The sequence below is a fragment of the Leuresthes tenuis genome, unplaced genomic scaffold, assembly GCF_036924035.1.
Source record: "Leuresthes tenuis unplaced genomic scaffold, fLeuTen1.0.hap1 SCAF_9, whole genome shotgun sequence".
NCBI lineage: Eukaryota > Metazoa > Chordata > Actinopteri > Atheriniformes > Atherinopsidae > Leuresthes > Leuresthes tenuis.
Window position 1 is genome coordinate 7,085,689 of NW_027325363.1, and position 19,151 is coordinate 7,104,839.

At 41.0% G+C, this 19,151-nt stretch overlaps 1 protein-coding gene across 1 annotated transcript; it reads right to left on the reverse strand.

The window, feature by feature from the left end:
* Positions 1 to 483: 483 nt before the first annotated feature.
* LOC140314061 (uncharacterized) lies at positions 484 to 17,385 on the reverse strand. Its single transcript, XM_072392088.1, has 6 exons — positions 17,032 to 17,385; positions 13,570 to 16,451; positions 8,902 to 9,098; positions 5,823 to 5,944; positions 4,549 to 4,663; positions 484 to 3,032 (listed from the first exon to the last, which is right to left on the reverse strand). Exons 2-6 carry the CDS (start codon positions 15,899 to 15,901, stop codon positions 2,901 to 2,903), a joined length of 2,898 nt encoding a protein of 965 aa, XP_072248189.1. The 5' UTR covers positions 15,902 to 16,451; positions 17,032 to 17,385; the 3' UTR covers positions 484 to 2,900.
* Between the last annotated feature and the right edge of the window lie 1,766 nt (positions 17,386 to 19,151).

Consider the following 19,151-nt stretch of genomic DNA (forward strand, 5'->3'; position numbering starts at 1 on the left):
AATTCTGTGCTGTTATTACATATCACGGACATGCACATTCCCCTTGTTTGTCTGGTAGGAGGGGCTTAAAACAGAGAGCTACAGGAAATTTTTTTTTCAAATTATGGCATTTTTTTCCTTCATTAGCAGATTTCTGCCTCCTCAAACTTTAAGCTCCATAAGAACCCTAACCCTTTAACTAGTCTGTGATCATCTATTCAACAGACATGTCGCTAAAATACAAAAGTAGATCTAGAGTTTTGTGCAGAAAGTCAAAACAATCCAACCAGTAAACGGGTATTTCATAACGCCAATCCCTAGAAAAATGACTCTAACGAACGTTAGTAGAACTGAAACACACAGAAATTACACTTTGGATCATTTTGGAATGATTTCGGGCAGCAAAGAAGATATTTAAATGTTTTTCAACTCAGTTAAATCGCTGTGTGAAATGAAAAAGAGAGTTAGTTGTGAATGTCATGAGGAAACACAAGTCAACACGCAGTATCATTTTATTACATCAGTCACCAAGGCGACAACTCCTCATTTGAACAGATCGGAAAAAATATTAATCTTTTTCAGGAATTTGAAGTTTGTACAAATGGCACACATGATTGCTTCTGAACTTCATCACAAATGATTAAGGTGATGAGAGAAATATGCAACATAGAGAGAAATAAACTTACATCTGCATGTCAAAACTAAAAACAGTGCATCGTTGACTTCGGATAGAAATTTATCTGATAAAATCTTGCTTCCGTTGGCAGCTAGATTCAAGTTTTGCTCACAAAGTGGACTGGATCACAGGACACGGGGAGCAAAAAAAAAAGAGCAAAAACATCACATGCTATTCTTTGAGTCCACATCAATATGTGTGAGAACCAAACATTGAGTGTTTGTGTTTACTTCTGTAACCTGGTGAACATTGGCACTTTCACTGGTGTTTCTGTTGGTACTAACTGGAAGACAAACTCGTTTCTCTGAGCAACCACAACAAATCTGCTCCTGTCTCCTGACCTTTCTGAAGCAAATAACGCCTTGAAAGCACATGCATCACTTGATAAAACGTAAATAAAAAACAAGAAATCATCACGTCTACGCTCCTCCACGGCGCTGAGTGCCATATGTAGAAAATAAAGCTTAACTTCGCTCTTCAGCTTGACCATCTGACTTCTTCCATGAGAGGTGTATTAATCCAACTCATGTTCAATGATTCATAGTTACTGGAGTCTGACGCTGCACTGAGGAACAGCATGTTTGCATAAAGATTACCAGCTGCCTCAGAGGCTCAAGCCACCATGTTAATAAAGTGAGAGCCAAAAAAACTAAATCATTGCTTCTTCCTTCTTCCTAGACTCAAACAATGCCAACTGAAGCTTTATGTAATGTTCACACGGCTTGTAATGAATGACTTATTCAGTACTAATGTGTTTAAAAATATCTTTTTAAAACCAAATTCTGCCGATTCGAGTGACTGTTAATCCAATTTGCCTCATTTGAGACAACTCTGTCTCAAAAAAGTTGGGACACAAAGGTAAATAAACCCAGAATACAACGATTTGCATCATTCAAACCCTAAAATTTATGGAAAATTATACAAACACGACATATATAGTGAAAAGTTTTACAGCAAAAATTTATACTCTCATTAGATGCCGGCAGGATGTTTCAGAAAAGTTGTGTAATGATAAAAAAAAGGTGTTAAATCTAACAGCTCATTAGCAAAAAGATAGCAACATAAGTGCGTAACGAGTCTTTGAGGAGATGGGGCTAAGGTCGCTGCTCTCACATAACTTCACTTAATGAAAGATTGCAAAGATTTTGAAGACTTCTGCATGTATGATACATGAGAACATTCAAGGATTCAGTAAGTGTGTGCACAATGGACTGTGTGTGTGAACTTCAGACTCTCAGACACCCCTGCATTAAAATCAAACATGATTCTGTGGTGGAAATCACTGCGTGGGATCACAAACACTTCAGACACCACTGTCCGTAGCTGGATTTGATTCTCTGACGAGATAAATCACAAGCAAAAACATGAATAAGACACATTTCCAATTACTGCTCTGGCAAGAATAAACTGGGCTGCACAGTGTCACCAGCAGGTGGCGGCAAGGCTAAGTTGTTCGCTGTTATAATTCAGTAGAAGAAGTAGCTGTCCTAACTGGAAACAAACATGGTGGTGGATCTCCACAGTTCTTATATATTTTATACGTTATCTTTGTACTAATTTCATTTAAATGATTTGAAAATATTTGCATTATGTTCTTATTTACACTTTACAAAGCATCCCAACCTTTTTACAAGCAAAACAATAGAAAAGAGCTGCCAAGCCTGGCTGAGCCATGACCACCCACACGTCAACAGATAATCAGTTAGTTAGAAGACATGCTGACCCTTCAAAATCATGAACGTTTGAAGATTACTTTGTTGTTTATTTGTTTTAATTTAGTTCATTCCCTGCAAGGCAATTTCTGCCAAAAATCAGCAGCTCCACCTCAGAATAATTAATCTATTTAACAGAAAATTGAATAAAACTACAGGAAGGAAAATACCAGGACGGCTTAACTCCTCCTTCAACATGGTGGCGAGTACCATGGAACAACAAGACGTCATGCTCAAAACAATCTAAAGACAGTATGTGATTATTGAGGTCGACAGGGAAACTCGAGATGGTGGAGAACAAGGTGGTGAACACATGAAATGGAAACACTCCAAAAGTGTAACTTTTCTGAACACAACTGAAGTAAGCAGCTTCCTTTTCATGGCCCACGTCGTCTAACCGGCTCAGGTTCAAATAACCACAGGGTGTGCAAAGAGCTGAGAAGTCAGTCAGTGTTTGACTAGCAGATTGCACACATGTGGTCAATCCAGAGTGTTCAGAAACCTGCAGAGCTCCAGGTGATCAAACCAGAGCTTTACTCCATGATGTTTCTGTTGTAGTCGTATGACAGCCGTCGCTTAGTAGCAGCGCTTTGAGCGTGCTGATTGGTTGAGGTGAGGCCGGGGGAGAGACGGCGGTTGGTTGTCAAGGAAGCCGGTCTGTTTGCCTGCGAAGACCACCACACAAAGATGTATCAGACTCCCAAAAACACACCCACCACCACCATTTTGAAGGGTATTTCACTTTTGTCATAATGGAAATTATTTGCTTTGTTGCGTCGTTTAATTCACACGAACATGTTCTGCTCAGTGATCCCCCCGTTTCACACGGACAGTTATTACTGTCACACAACGTCCTGCGTTGGTGGCGACTTTGATTTGATGGCGCGATGGAGGAAAGTGGAGATAAAATCATACAAAAAGACGAAAAGTTTCTAAAATTTGGGACCATTTCAAACAAAAGAGAGAGAAGAGAAAATACTGAACAGTGTGTCCATTGTAAAACCAACTTAGCTTACCAGCAATAGCACGATGCTGATGCTACAGCAGCCAGTTCACATATTGAGTCCACTGAGCGGAACAAACAAGGGAACGTTTCAGTCGGCTTGTGAGCTGAGAAGGACGCCAGCAGGGAACAGAAGTAAGCTGAGGTTTGGGCTGAGTCACGGCTTCAGTTTTGGTCTTCATTTTTTCAGAAAAAGCAACTTGTGTGTAAAAAACAGTGCCTAATTTCTGTTGTAACTCTTTTAAAAAATATTCTGTGAAGGCACTTAAATGTTCTGCTTGGTTTAAACCAGAGATGCCTGTCCTTTGTTCTCTTTAAACAGATATAATTGCAAAAAGGTATTTCTTACCCCATTAATCCATTAAAAAATGGAATAAATAATTGTTTGCCCTACTTTTAATGAAACGTCTGAATTAGCAGTGTATATACATATCCCTCCACTTATAATTAAAAGCAGTTATTTATAATATTTAAATTTATTCTCAATGCCTCATGCAGCTTTTTATCAGTAAACTCAGCATTTACATGAACATTAACACCATAGTATAATTAATCTAAATAAGGCCTTTTACTGTAACCCATTTTTATTATATTGCATATAAAAAAATTACATCAAAGTACAAAATATCCTGAGTTGATACCAAAGAACGAGGGTGGCACAAATTCTAATCTTAGCATTGTAAATATATAGTGAACATTTTACTGAATAAGTAAAGAAAAGACTGATTTATTAAGTAAAATAATGGGGGAAACAAACATAATCCAGGCAGCGTGGTATCTATGAACCTGTGGAGTATAACAAACCAAACATCTGGATGCTTTGCATGTGGTTCTCTAAAAAAGACTGGTTCAGCTGCCTGCTCGGTCAGTCGATTTATCAACTACTGTGAAGTGTGAGCATTTTGCATATAAAAGTGGTCACACCACTTGAATGAAGCAGCAGCTGGATTCAAAGCCATCAGTCAACCAGCACTATCAGTTCGTTTTTCAAGCCGTTAGAGCTTTGACAAAATTCATCTCAACAACCCTGAAGCCTCTGAAATGCCTTTATGTGAAAAGAGGCAGAAAGCTTTTGCTATAAATCTGGATTTTAATGCGTTTTCCAGGAGATGAACAACGAGACGTGTCAACACAACGCAGTGAGGCGTGCATGTGCGAAAGGTTTCAGTTTTACTCACAGTGTGCGGCTGCTCCAGGTGTAAAGTCCTCAGCAGCAGGTCACGAGACACACCGTTGGCTCTCTTGTATCTCTGGCCAATCATTTTGTTCAAGTCATGGAAACCGTCCAGGAGCCTGCAGAGCCAAAACTTTCAATTAAATTCAACAATATGCTGCTATAAGGCTAAAAATGGAGCATTTAAGCAGGTTTTTGACAAGCATCAAAATAGTTAGCTTTAGCTAAAAACGTGTAAACATGCCATGATATCTATGACAAAACGTAATATTTTAAAGACGATTAACTGAACGTTGAAAGGTTTTTAAGTGAGGAACATGTGCTGAATATTAATCAGACTCTTTAATTTTATATGTCTCTGGACAACAGAGGTTATTACAAAGAAATTCAGTTAAATTCTGTGTTTGAACTTCTCATTAATTACTTTGCTTATAGTAACAGAAACTCCAACATGCAAATACATTTCTAATATATCAACAATAAAGTTGCTCAATGACTTTCTGACATTTGATAATTCGGCCCACTTGCAACTTGCAGTTCATCACATAAACCACTTGGAGGCAACATTCTGTCTCGTGTTTTGAAAAACGGCAGGCCAAGACACCAAAAACACAACCCAGTGGGAAGAAAAGTCTTTTAAGAAGTCTAAAAGAAAAAGATACACGTGGATTTTTTAAATCTTATAACTTCAAGAGTATTCAGAAGATCTTTGAAAAGCAGATTATTTTAAAAAAATGACATTTTTGTTCAAGATTTGTGGGAAAAAAACGTACATTTGTTAAATATCATGTACTCTTTGGAAGCTAAAAGAATATTTCAGTTGACTTGATAGATAAATACAAACATTTATGGAAAGAGTGACATTCTTGTGCTTAGGATTCAGGTTTAATGTTGTACATTTAGCTTTTGTCTAAAGCATTAGCATGAATAAGTACAGACCAACATCCATCCATCCATCCACCAGAGCAAAATGATCTTTTACATGATCTTTACCAAGGTTTACGCTTGACTGAATTTATCTCGAGGAATCGCTGCTGCACAACAGCAAGTTAGCTTGCTGTCATGCTGTCTTCATGTCATGTGAGTTGTACAGTAAATGTGAGCCTCAGACAGGAACATATTCCCCGTGTCATTGTCCCGGAGCTGATTACAAGCACTTCAAGAAGGATAATTTTCCCCGCTGTCCGACAGCTCCTGTTACAAATTGGAGGAATGTGTCCATACAAGCAGTAAACTACACCGCAGATCGATTGATTTACAGTAAATCAGTAAACCTACCCCTGATCCTGGCTGGTTCTGCCCCTTAGGAGTTGCGTTAGGGTGGGAACAGCTACAAGGTCACAGGAGTCACTTGAGGATGGATCAGGGAGTGGGGGAAAGGCTTCAGCAAAGACAGACGCCTGCAGGGTAGACAGACACACTTCAGCAGACTGCAACTTAAGAAGACACAATGCAGCACGATTAAAAAATGCATCCTTTATCAATTAATATAAAGTAAATACTTGATGACACCATTAACGTATGAAACATTTCATTTAAAAACAGCTTTTCCCCCGACTCTCCTCCACTGCAGCTTTGGGCAGGGCTCGAGTTTCATCTGCATCTCTGCGCTGTGCATAATATCCCATCGGGGACACTCCCTGCAGCGTTGGCTTCAGCTTTCCTTTTTTATTTTAAAAAAAGCTCTAAGAGCTTTGACTGGTCCAATGTGAGTTATCCTGCTGTACAAAATACTGATTAATTTCAATTCTAAAAACTTAGCAACCCATACTACAGAGCTATGAAGAAATGAGTCATGCCACCAGGATAATATCAGTGGAAACTGGAATATAAAGGACTCATTATTTCCTCTAGAAAGTAGTGCTGTCACTTTTTCTACTAAGTTTGAACATGTGTTCGAACATGGGGAAACTTTGAACATCAGCCACCCTTTTTGAATGTGAAACATATAGTCAGCAAGTGCTTTAGATAATTTATACAATATAACAACAAGTGCGTCAGACTGCAGTCCACCTTGGGATTCAGCAGAGGACGATTCAGTACCAGCATGACCAAATGTGTGCTGTGGTAACCTCTCAGCAAATACAGCTGTTATATGTTTGCTACAAAAAAAACAACAAATGAGCAAAACTGACCGAAGGACAATCCATCCATCCATCTTTTATCTTTCATTTAAACCAGGTTAGGTCGAGGAGGAAACAGTTTCAGTGGGGAAATCCAGAGATCCCTCTGCCCAGCGACACTTTCCAGGGAAAAGTGTCCTCCTGGGGGATCCTGAGGTGTTCCCAGGCCTGAAGGGATATAAAATCCCTTGAGCATGTTCTTGGTCTGCCTGGGGCCTCCTCCCAGTAGGACTTGCCTAAAAAAACTCAAAAGGGAGGTGACCAGGAGGCATCCTAACCAGACGCCTGAGCCACCTCAGGTGACTCTTTTCAATGCAGAGGAGCAGCAGCCCAACTCAGAGCTCCCTCTGGATGGTTGAGCCCTTCTCCCCATCTCTAAAGCTGAGCCCAGCCACCCTCTTTAGGAAACCCATTTCAGCTGCTTGTATCAACAACCTCTTCTTCTATCACTACCCAGATCTGTGACCACAGGTGAAGGTTGGAACAAAGATGGACCAGTAAATCGAAAGCTTCTCCTTCTGGCTCAGCTCCCTCTTCACCACAACGGACCGGAGCAGCGATAAATCTGTTCAGTGTCATCTGAAGGCCTGCTGTTCGGCACAGTCAGCTACCGCAGGACTTGTCCAAACTCTATAACAAGATTTATCTGTAAAGATATGGAGATTATCTGTATTGTCATTGTATAAGTCATGAGACTGAGGGACAAACAGCTCCAGCTGACTGAGCCCTTGCTGCCTGAATTCCTCTATTTAGTTTTATTCATCTGCATGGTTGGTTTATCAATCAGTCTGCATAGATGTCCACATGCATCTATTTCTCAACCACATGAACTGCCGGGGACTGAATAACCACACGAATAACTCCTGAATGTGACGGATAACAAGAGTAAAGAACACCAGACGGGTTAAACCTATGTTAGAGGACATAGTAAAATAAGTTCTGGAGCTCCTTTCCTTAACATTAGGAGAATTCATCAGCTCTCGTCATGGATTCAACCAGTTAAAGAGACTACTACAGAAGTTTGTTATGCACATTCCTGGGCCTGAAACTGCCCTAACGCACCCTGAGGACTGAGATACAACTTTGGTATTTTGTTTGTTGGTCACATGACATTTTTGTGGGCTTTTGATGGTGTCTCTGTTCTTTTTAACTTGTCAATAAATTAATGTGTATGGCTGTAAATGTGCAGGACTCAAACAGAGATTTGTTTTTTATGACAGTGGTGTTACATCACACAACCATAAAGGGAGCCAAAGGGCAACACATTCGCCAAATTCAACACTAATGCAACACTTGTCCTATTTTTTCATCTTGACTTTGTTTAAGTGCTGTCTTGATGATGTCCAAGTTGTGTATCCTGGTTTAACTTTTGGCGCCAATTTACATTCGGCAGCTTAGTTAACCTTACTTCCTGTTATACATGTTGTAGTAATTGCCCCCTCTGTTGAGTTTAGTCTGGTCCTAATTACCACCCCTGTATTACTGTAATCATTAGCTCACTTGGTAAAAAAATTATTTGGTTTTCTTTGTTCAGTACCAGATTTTTGTCTTTGTTTCGCTGTCTTATGCCAAGTATTTTTCTTTGGCGCCTGGATTTTTAATCAACTTTCTGCTACTGTGGTAGTTTTAATTTGTTAATTCATGTCATTATTTTCCTCCTCTGCTTAACCTTAGCGTGTCACCTTCTTTAAATAACTAAATGTGACTCCTATGTAAGGAATGGCAGCTCTTCCTGTACAGAGTGGCTGGATGGACTGAATCTGCTGTCACCTCAGCATATTGATTAGTGGGTTCCCACCTTTTAAATGCAAATAGCGGACCTGCTGCAGTTCATTACGTACAGTTTATGCATTATGTTGTTGCTGTGTGTCAAAAGAGTTTCAGTTTTAAAGTTTGTCATGTGGCCTAAAATCTGTCTGTGGTGAATAAAACAGGGCATTTTCTCTGTTTGCAGTATCTTTACCTTCTTTAAAACCTCTATAAAACCAAGCTTACCTGCAGATTTCACATCTAATCATCATCAGAACTTCTATCTAATGGGGTCTGAATGCTCTTTTTTTTTATTAATAAAAATGAGTGGTGCTGTGTGTCAGTTTGAAAAAGTAAAGACGTCTCTGTTGCTATCGATACTGTTCATTTACTAAAATCACTAAGAAACAAAAATTAGACAAAAACTTGATGGAGTAAATGAAAAGGATGCAGACTTCACATTGACTAACAGCACAAAGGTGTACCAGACTGTGATTGGTCGAGACTCCGTCTCTCCTCGCCTCCACAGCGCTGGTCGGCCACCACTGCTCCACATCTCGACCTGCATCGGAGGCGTCCTGAGGGAAAGCCGTCCAGGTGTTGTCCGACTGGTCGAAGGAGCTGTCCGCCCAGTCCGGCCTGCAATGGGTCGACTCCCCTGTGGCGATGGTATTTCCGAGGGCTGTTTTCAGACACACATGCACACACGCAGAGTTATAGTTGCTGATATTTAAAGGAGTCTTTGAGTTATTTTTGGGCCCCGTCACAATAAAACCATGACATCATTTTCAGAAACGGTTCAGAAGAAGCCTAAAAGCAGCACTGTCATGTGACCAATACTTTTTAAGTGCGGTGACGTTAATCAGAAATGCTGTCATGCAGGTCAATGAGCTCCACAAACTCAACAATAGAGCATCGGTATTAGATTTTTGTGAATATGACAAAGTAACTTGAGCTTTCTTTTCAGCAAAACTGCTTGACAGTTCTAGTTTCCAGTCTCATCTCCTTGTCTTTTCTGTCTATGAGTGTTTCCTGCTGCTGTTTAGAAATGAGCTGCTGTATGAGACGCTGCAGGAGTCTTAGTGTTCACAAGCTTGACTTTAATCATCCTGCGCTGCGAGAAAACCTCTCAGTGGATATTGTATTTCCCTTTGATTCCTGCTGCCCGACATGGCTCCATGGCCCAGACGCTGCCTGATGAATCTTTGTGACACTTCCCTTGTATTTGTGTGAATGTCTCCCTCTCCCATTGCCCCATAACCTGAGGCTAACGGGAGCGTAAAGTCCTCAGCCCAGTTTTCCTCCTCCCTCTCCATCAACCTAACTCTGAAAGATTAATACCGTGTAGTGAGAGGGCGTTATCGGTGGGGAATCCAGGTCAGGGCAGACTAAAGCACCATTTTCTCTGTGCGGTTAAATGATGCTTACAAAGAGAAGAAACAACTCCACATGTTCATTACAAGATAAGCCGCAGTTGGTTAGATTTCACACAATTACACTACATTCTCTTAAGACTCCTATCAACATCCATCCATTTTATATACTCACTTAATCCAGGCAACTTTATATCTTTGATCATAAAATCAAAAAGGTTAAAGGTCCCTTACTTTTATTTACCAAACAGCAAAGTTTACACAGGCTGTGCCTGAAGTTTTACATCTTTCAAACTCTTAACACCCATTCAGCTACACTTTTTTATTGTGTGCTTTATGTTGATTTCTTTTTAAATGTACAAACTCACATATTCAAAGAAGCTATTTGCTTAACTCTTAAAGGTTATGACAATAATATTATCAAATCTTTCTTAAAAGCATTCAGATCCTGTTAATCTGCTGTAGATAGTTTTTTAGGCCTGACACTTCTTCTTTTGTCCTCCACTTGTTCAGTTTCCTCAAATGTTTTAAGGACACACTGCACACCATGCTGAGATATGCCAAGTTTTCAGCTAATAGCTCTTTGGGAATCACCTTGTTGCTGCAGAAATCCTATATTCTGTCTGTCAAACTGTGTTATCTTTGCTGTTTTTCATAGATGAAACTAAAGAAATAAGTCTTTGTGACAGGCTGCTAGTAACAAAGTGTCAACAGATAAGATTGTTGTTTCTTCCTGTCCTCCAAACCCCACAATCAAGGCAGATGGTCACCCTCCTTGAGTCTGGTTGTGCCAGAAGTTTCTTCCTGCTGAAAGGGAGTTTTTTCTTCCCACTGCCACCTTGTACATGCTCTGGATGGGGGATTGGATCGAAGAGAAGTTTCAGTGCAAGCTGTTGGTTTCCTTAGCTAGAATTGGATTAATTTGGAATTCAATTAAATGGATTTGATTGGATTATGATTGTATAACAAAGAGTTGAATGGCTTGAATTGGACTGTATCTTTGAAGTGCCTTTAGATGATATTTGTTATATATAAAACTAAACTGAATTGAATTGAAAATGATTGAAATTGGTTCTTTGCTAAGTCGTCTGTTATTTGCTGGTTCATCCCTTGAATTAGGTGCCTTATGCTTGAATTATTCATAGCTTAGTGTTAAGTGGGTTATCACACAAAAACACATTCTCTGGATATGGTCAAGTACAAGGACGGGACTGATAATGAGTAAACAAGCCACTAATGTCAGAAGAAAACTTTTGGAAAACCTGGAGAACGATTATTCAAGAACACTTCAAAAGAATACCAGAAGGTTTGGATCCTTGAAAGCAAAATATAAATACATGAGGGCTCGATCAGGACTTTTGCACAGCATTGAAAGGACGTTTTGAAAGTCGGTCAAGTTACGATAATATGATTATATTAGTGTCAGCTATGAAGCTTCATAAAATTATCAGCAAAAATGTTTAAATAAAGTTTTCATAAGTTAAAAAATATGAATTCCTTCCAGATCAGTAGAGAGGACAATGACAAAAATGTTGTGATGCTTCCTGAAATTTAAATCTAAATGACACATTATGAATTCTGACAACTCGATAGCACATCCTGCTAATCAACCACCACCCTACAAATATTCAGTAACATTGTAAGACAAACACAAATCATTTGTAGCAGAAAAAACTGAGATACGAATGTAATATGAACCACAGCAAACTCGTTTGACCCCATGGCGGAAACTGGGCTTAAGTGACTTATGCGATTAGCTAAACGGAGCAGAATGAGGGATCATAATGACTGATTAACACCGGCTGTTGGAGAAAAACAAAGATCTCACACATACCCATGTGTGTCTATAACATGAATATATTGATTTCCCATTACAACACATTATCAAGTCAGTCATTCTTTTCACTTTGGTGATTAAAGCACAGTGAATCAACCAGTCTTATATCATTAGCATAAAAATTGATCAGTTTAACCACAATCTGATGACAGATCTGATTAAACCCATGGTTTAAACTTATATATGTACAATACCTATTAACAAATATCTACATATGAATATCTGGAAGTTTTTGGAAAGAGACAAGACAATAAGAAGCTTTCTGGTTTCTGTTTGTGTTGACCAATTTGATCTGAGCTAGCTGTGGTTGTGTGCCGGCAGAGTAGTGTATGAACGTGCTGATTAACGCTAGATTAACGACATTCATATTTTCTCTACATTTTGATGTGGACAAGGCTGTTTTTAACTGATGAATGTGAAGTGAGTGCTGTTAACTCTTGTGACACTAGATGACTATTTTTACTTTACGACAGCTGAACACTGCTATGCTACACCTCAGACTTGCAGCATTTTTGGCTGTATGGTTTTCAACCTGCTGCTCAAGTATGCATGAGGTAGTGCTTTTAATCCCTGAATAAGGTATCAGTGGGGAAAAACTTCCATTTCTGAGCCTTAGTTTTTCCAGATCTCAGGTAAGCTAGCTGCTAGCTCTCTAACAACGCCAAAGCTATGCTGCAGCATGCAAATACCTGAGTTAATGATCATTTAGATGATGAAAAAGTGAAAAATATGTGTGAACTGAAATTTGAACCAGTTCTTGTAAAAAAAAAGGCAGGACTCTTTAGCCCAAGTACAAGTTCAAAGCCACAGGCTATAAACTGGCAACTTACTTTTAAGCAGCTTTAAAAACATTTTCTTGATTTTCAAACAATGACCATCAGACAGAACACAGAGTCTTGGCCCAGTTATCTTGTAACCCATTCAGACCCAAGCCTTTTTGTAAAACCTAAAACTTAACCTTCAGCTCATACTCTAAATTACCAATTTTTCCCCTGTATTGATCAAGCTTTTAAAGAGCTAAAATAGTTATTGTGTCTTGAAAATGCTGCGATGTGTAATTCATTTCAGACTTTAAAGGTAAAATGACTTATGTAATGCTTCAGAATGGGTGAAATATGTCCCAATATCTACACTGAAGACTCCAAACACTTGTTTTTATTCTCTTATCATCTACTGAGGCAAAGGTTCCTGGAATGAGGAATAAAGTATGGCTAAGAACATTTCCCCAACACATCTTTCTGTACAATTTAAAAGTTGTAGTTTTATATTTTCTGACCATTCAGGACATTTTTTTCTAATCTTTTCTATTCTGTCTTGGAAAACATAGATAACGTTGCTTAGATAACCCTGACAATGCACATCAAGTGTCTTTTATTTGAAATCTTTGCTTTTCTAGGTAAAAATTGAATGGTTAAGGCAGTTAATGTGCAGAATGATTTGAAAAGCTCTAACAACGTTACCATATGAAGGTAATGTAAGTAAAATTAGATCTTCATATATTGTGCTTTATGAGGAGAAACCAGGACAGGAAACACACATAAAACAGCTGAAAAGAAGCACTTCTGTGGTTCTCTGGGAAACTGACCTTCTTTACCTGCATTCCTGAAAGTGCACAAAAGGTTCAAAATGCTTTAATAATCTGAGCGAACAGTGACGTTCACATTCTGTAGATTCCAGCACAGCAACACAGAGACTGCTGATGGTTTTCATGCCACCAGAACGATACACGTATGCTAGCTTCTGCATAGTTTTTCAGCTCGAAAGCCTTTTTGTTTCAGCTTAGTGCACTTTGATCAAAATGTCCTCTACGTGTCTATGGGAAACCGAAAGGCAGACTTATTTAGCATCCTAAAGATAAAGGAGGCACTAAAAGAGGAAGGGACAGCTGGCTGCTAAACACAGAAAGAGACAGAGAAAGACAAACTGGAAACCATGAGACTTACCAATACTCTCTCTGCTCCCACAAGGCACTGAAGCAGACATGTTAACCCCCTTGCTCCAGGCCGGCTCTCCCTCCGCCTGCATGAACACTCCAAACTCATCGTCCTCCTCCTCCTCCTCCTCCTTCCTCCTGTCTTCAGTGGCCACGTTGAAGCCACTCTCCACGTCGGTCTGCTCCTCCAGCTCTCTCCTGTGCCCCCTCTTCTCTTTCTGGCCTCCTCTGTCTCCTGCTGCTCCGCTGACCACCACCTCCTCCTCCTCTTTCTCCTCCTCCCTTTTTACACAGGGCAGGCTGGTTGCCATGGGTCCCAGGAGGGGCAGAGAAGGGGTAGGATTAGCCTGGGGGAGTGCCACGGAGGTGGGGGGATCAGCACAGGCAATGTTTCTGAGGCTCGACTCTCCAATTGATTCAATACTGGTGCTGGTTGTTTGCCCAGAGGTGTCTCCGTCCGCTTTGTTCCATCCGTCTAAAGACTCCTGCGACCATAACCTCCAGTCATCTTTTGAAGCACAGTTTCTCTTTACTTCTTTAAAATCCTCCTTCTCTAAGGCATCACATTTATCACCATCCAGCTTGTTGCAGGTGCACTCTGTCTTCCGAATCTCCTCTTCCTCCTGTTTCACAACCCTTTTTTCTGACTCTGAGATGTGAGGAATTCTCTGTCTGAGAGGTGATGATAAAACTATTTTCTCCTCCATTTTGCTATTTTCCTCATTTTCAAAGAAAAATTGAGGTTCTCCATTTTTGTTTAAATGCTCAGTCACAGTGTTGTTTTCATCCGCAGCAAAGTTTGCTTCTTGGGGCTGAAATCCGCTAACATCCAGTTCTTCTTTACCTATGAACCCAAGCTCTGCTTGTAGTCCCAGGTCATAAACTTCAAGGAGGTTTTGGTTGCTTTCATGTGCTGTCCGAACACAGAAAGTCTCATGGTCAGCATTGCAGAGGCTGTCCTCTACGGGAACAAAGGACTCGTTGGTTCTGGTGACAGATACTGCATTGTTAATGGAGGTAAACTCTATGTCCTTCTCTGATTCTTGATTTGTTTCAACATTATCAGAAAATGTGTTTGCATAAGCTGTTCCTTCTTCACAAGGTTCAAGCTCAAGGTTTTTGTCATTAACGCAGTTGTTATTTGTTGATTTAAAGTCACAGATCCCCATGAAATCATTGCTGTCCTCATGTTTCTCCATAACAGCACGGTTTGTCTCCTCATCTATCTCTGCACGGTCATCTTGGCTGTGAGAAATCTGTCTCCTCAGCCCCTCGTTTCTCTTGGTTTCTCCATCTCCATTAACATCACAGCTGTGGGACTCTCTGTAATATTCTAGGTCAGCCAAATCGGAGTTACAGAGGGCTCCCTTCTCCTCCTCGTCCTCCTCATTCTTTTGCCTCTCCTTCCTCAGTCGGTTTGGAACTCCTCTTGCCGGACTTTCACTTTGATCCTGGCTTTCCCTCTTTTGCGATCTCTGTCCACACTGATTGCAGTTTTTAGGTGAAACATTGTGGCAGCATCTGGCTCTCCTACTGTCCTGCAACTTCCTGTCCAGGCCTCCTTTGTCTTGCTCTTCCTGCCTTTCTTCCACAGCGAATTCACCAGCAGGATCCTCCCAGCTCCTCTGCTGCCTCCCACTGCCCACGCCTGCTCTCTCCCAGCCTGCTGCTTTACCGGACTTCCTCCATCTCCGGCCTGAACGCACTCTAACCTGGTTTGTTCCAGTCTGTGCAGGCGGAGCTTGCACACTGTCCCTCCTCCGCGCTGGTGGGTCTCTGCCTGCTCCTCCGCCTCCTGTCTTCCCTCTCAGCCATTCCCCAACCAAACTGGAGGCTGCACTGGTTGTCACACCGGAACTGGGCTTAGCTGTGGAGTACAAACAACTTCCTTTTTCAGTCCGGAGAAACAGACATTGAGTCTGTGTCTTCCCGCTGCCCTCTGAGGTCTTTAGAGTGGCAACCGTCACCAAAGCTCCAATTCCAGCCTGCCTAGCATCCAACCCCAGAGGCAGCCCGTACCCCATGCGACCCCACTGCCCACTCAGGTACACGTCTGCAGGCCTGGGGCAGGATGTGGAACTCCCCTGGCCTGTAGGAGGGGCTGAGGGGGCAAGTCCACCCCCTAGAATACCAGCCCTTCTGCGATTCTTGGAACACAGGGCCCAGGCTCGGAGTCCCCGAATCAGCGGCAAGTCTCCCAGGCCCAGCTCCAGGCGGCTGGGGAAGGGCAGAGAGGCTCTGGAGCACTTCTGGAGCATCTCCCGGGTGGAACCTGCCATGCTCAGGCAGGGGTAGTTGTTGTTGTTATTCTGCTGGAGCATGGTGCTTGTTGTTGGCCTCATCTATGTTTTATGGGTTCGTCCTCGCTTATCCTTTATTAAAATGCAGCTTGTCAGATCAAGTTGAATTCTCATTTGTATGTGAGAACGCATACACTACCGAAGATCTATTATGGATTCAGAGCCCGACAGATCAAAAGTAAGAAGATCATTGTTTAGACAAAGTACTCAGAGCATTATGAGCTGACGTTATAACAAGAACTTCTCCATGATGAATTCTGACAACAGCAGAGACAAAAGGGAAAGCTGCCTCTCTTTTCACTCTCACATCTTAGCAGTAAATTATGACAACTTCTGGGTTTTTGGACAGAAAATAAAAAACACAATCAGTTGTTTTACTGACATAAAGCTGGAGTTGTTTCTATCTATTGGCCCTTAACTGTAAGTGTCTAGACGAAGAGAAACATGGATTTTCTGCTGTTGGCGGCGAAGAGAGCGAATATCATGAGAAGTTTGTTTTCTTCCACACTGATGCTCAGTGATGCCGTCCTCAGAGCCTCCCAGTCCACTGGCCTCTTATCACTGAGGACTGACTGAGCTGTCACAAAACAAGCTGCAGAAGAATGGGACAAAACAAGGAAATTAGACTCAAAACGGAAACATATATCAAGTCAAATTGAGACACAATGCAGTCTATTCTGTAAGAGACTGATTTGCATTTAAAAAGTGCAGTGATTTAGTTTCACTTTGGTTTGCTCTTCTGACCACAGCTATCCTGTTTCTTGGAATGCGAGTCTGCCAAAAGTCAAACATTTTATTTAAAGTGTGTGTTTCAAAATAATTTACCAACAGAACAGGCCTTTATTAGTCATTGAACTCACACCTTGTGCATCCTGGTGCCAGTTAGATTAAGTTGGTAGCCACACGCATCAGCAGATAAACGAAAAATGAAACAGAGGTGGCCATAAACCCATAAATGATCTCATGTTGCCTACCTAGCCTTAAGGATTTAACCAGAAATACCACATAAGCAACGAGTAAAAAAAAAAGAAAAGGGAATGGACCACTTATGCCTGTTCTTATGAGCAGGAAGTGTACCACTGTATTAAAGATGAACCAGCCAGAAAAACCTCTCTCTCCAGCAAACGTGCCTTTAAAGGGATCCTCAAAGCCCATCAAAGGCTGTTCCTCACCTGATTAGATGTTATCAGTGTCGCAAATCCTTTGAATGAATCGTCTTTTACTTCATGTCCCTCTGCGTCCTTTGTGTTCACAGATGAAACCTGCTCTCCCCGCCGCTGTGGAGCATCCTAAAGTGGGATCAGCGCCACCACATCACTCCTGTCGGCCTGCATCACTGACGCCACAAACCCGTCAAACACGCGTTTAGTCCGGTCCCATCGTTTGGAGAGGAGAACAACACACCCGCGGATCTAATCTCGGTCTCTCCTCCGACTCGTGCGGCCAATGCGCATCGTCTCATCCGCGGCAGCTCGGCGTTGCTCCCCGTCGCATCTTACCGCAGTACCCTCCGATGTGCACGGCGAGCAGGATGACGGAGAGCTAATTTCACTTGCAGCCCACTCACTGATAGGAGGCGTGATTCGTGCCACACAGAGGCAGGGAGAGGTAAGGAGAGCGGAAGTGTATGGGGGGTTATTAATGCCACTGAGGGAGAAAACTGAATGATGCAGTTTTTGCATATGCTGATGTTGCAGCACATATCAACATCTGTGACAGTGTATTTTTCTGAGTAAGTGATCAGATTTTAGTTCCTCAATAATAATACCAGATAAATAAAATAATTAAGCATCGTCTTCTACAACTAGTACTACTTTGAAGTTTAATTTTCATCTGTTTGTGACCTGATAAAAAGATTAATATAGATATTATGGTCTTATATCGTCTGATGTTAATTTAGTTCCAGGATCTGTGTCAGTGATTTTTTCCAACCCAAGTGATCATATTTTAATCTTCAAAGACTCTAGGTTTGATTTTGTATGCCTTTTTATTTACTCCTGGCTGTATGGGATATGGAAGACCCTTATAAAATATATATCTTGATATATACTGTGAAATACTGTGCAGAAAACTCACAAAACAAACATGTTGAAAGCTTATCATGGCAAACTCAAGCCCACCAAGCAACAACAGAAGGTCATTTTGACCTGAATGTAACGTTTTTTCACATGTGTAAGAAAATAATCTTACACATTGTAACTGTGTCTAACCTGCTGCAGTGGTCCAGGTGTCCCCTTTGCAGACTACTCAACGTGGTCTGCCTTTGGTTAAATGGAGTGGAGCTCTCTGCATCAGCTGTCATTTTTGCTTGCAAGTGATATTCAAGACTCAACGTTTTCCAGTGATAACACAGTTTACATCGACAGTAATAGCGGATAACTTTGGTCTTGTTGAGAGAAACATCTGGCAGAGTTTTGATGATGAACTTACCATTTATTTTACCCTTTTTTTTTATCCATTTTAGCTTTCCATCCACAAGATTAGGCTATATCCCTTCTAAATGTATTTTTGTACACATATACAATCAGTATATATTGTATGAAGCTTCTGTTTTGAGTGGCTTCTCTCTCTCCCTTTAGGCAAGTTATCATGCCAGCAGAGTATCTGATGACTGGCAGGGCATATGTGTTGATAGCTGGAACTTCAGCGGACTCTTCAGGACCTTTTCATACCCTTTTTTCGTACTTGGTTGTGGCTGACATCCTCGCAGCCTCTTCATACCGTAAATTCCGGACTATGGAGCGCACCTGAATGCAGCACCCTCTAATCTTAAAAAGAAAATCCATTTTGTACTTGTATAGGCCGGACCGGATTATAAACCGCACGTGTCCACATTGTAATATGAGATATTTACACAGAAAGATGTTACATGTGAAGATTTTTAAACTTTTAATTAAATGCGTATGGTAACATAAACAAATACACACTGCAAATGCCTTTTTTCCCGAACAGCGCCTGTAACGCCGGTGGTTATAACTTAAATACCTATCGGTAACACACAAATATGTGGCATAAATGCTTTTTTATTGAACAGCGCCTGTAACACGGCTGGTTAAAAAAAAAAAAAGACAGTAGCCTACCAGGAAAAGTAATTGAACTCCTTCTTCATCTTCCTCCTGCACACTAAAACCATCAAAGTCATCTTCTTCAGTGTCCCAACTGAACAGCCTCAGAACTTCTTCACTCACTTCAGTCTCTTCGCTGTCGCTCACAATCTCATCTCAGATTGATCACCTTTAATTTAAAAGCTGCATCATATGCATTTCATACAATTTGTTTGTTTTCCATGTTG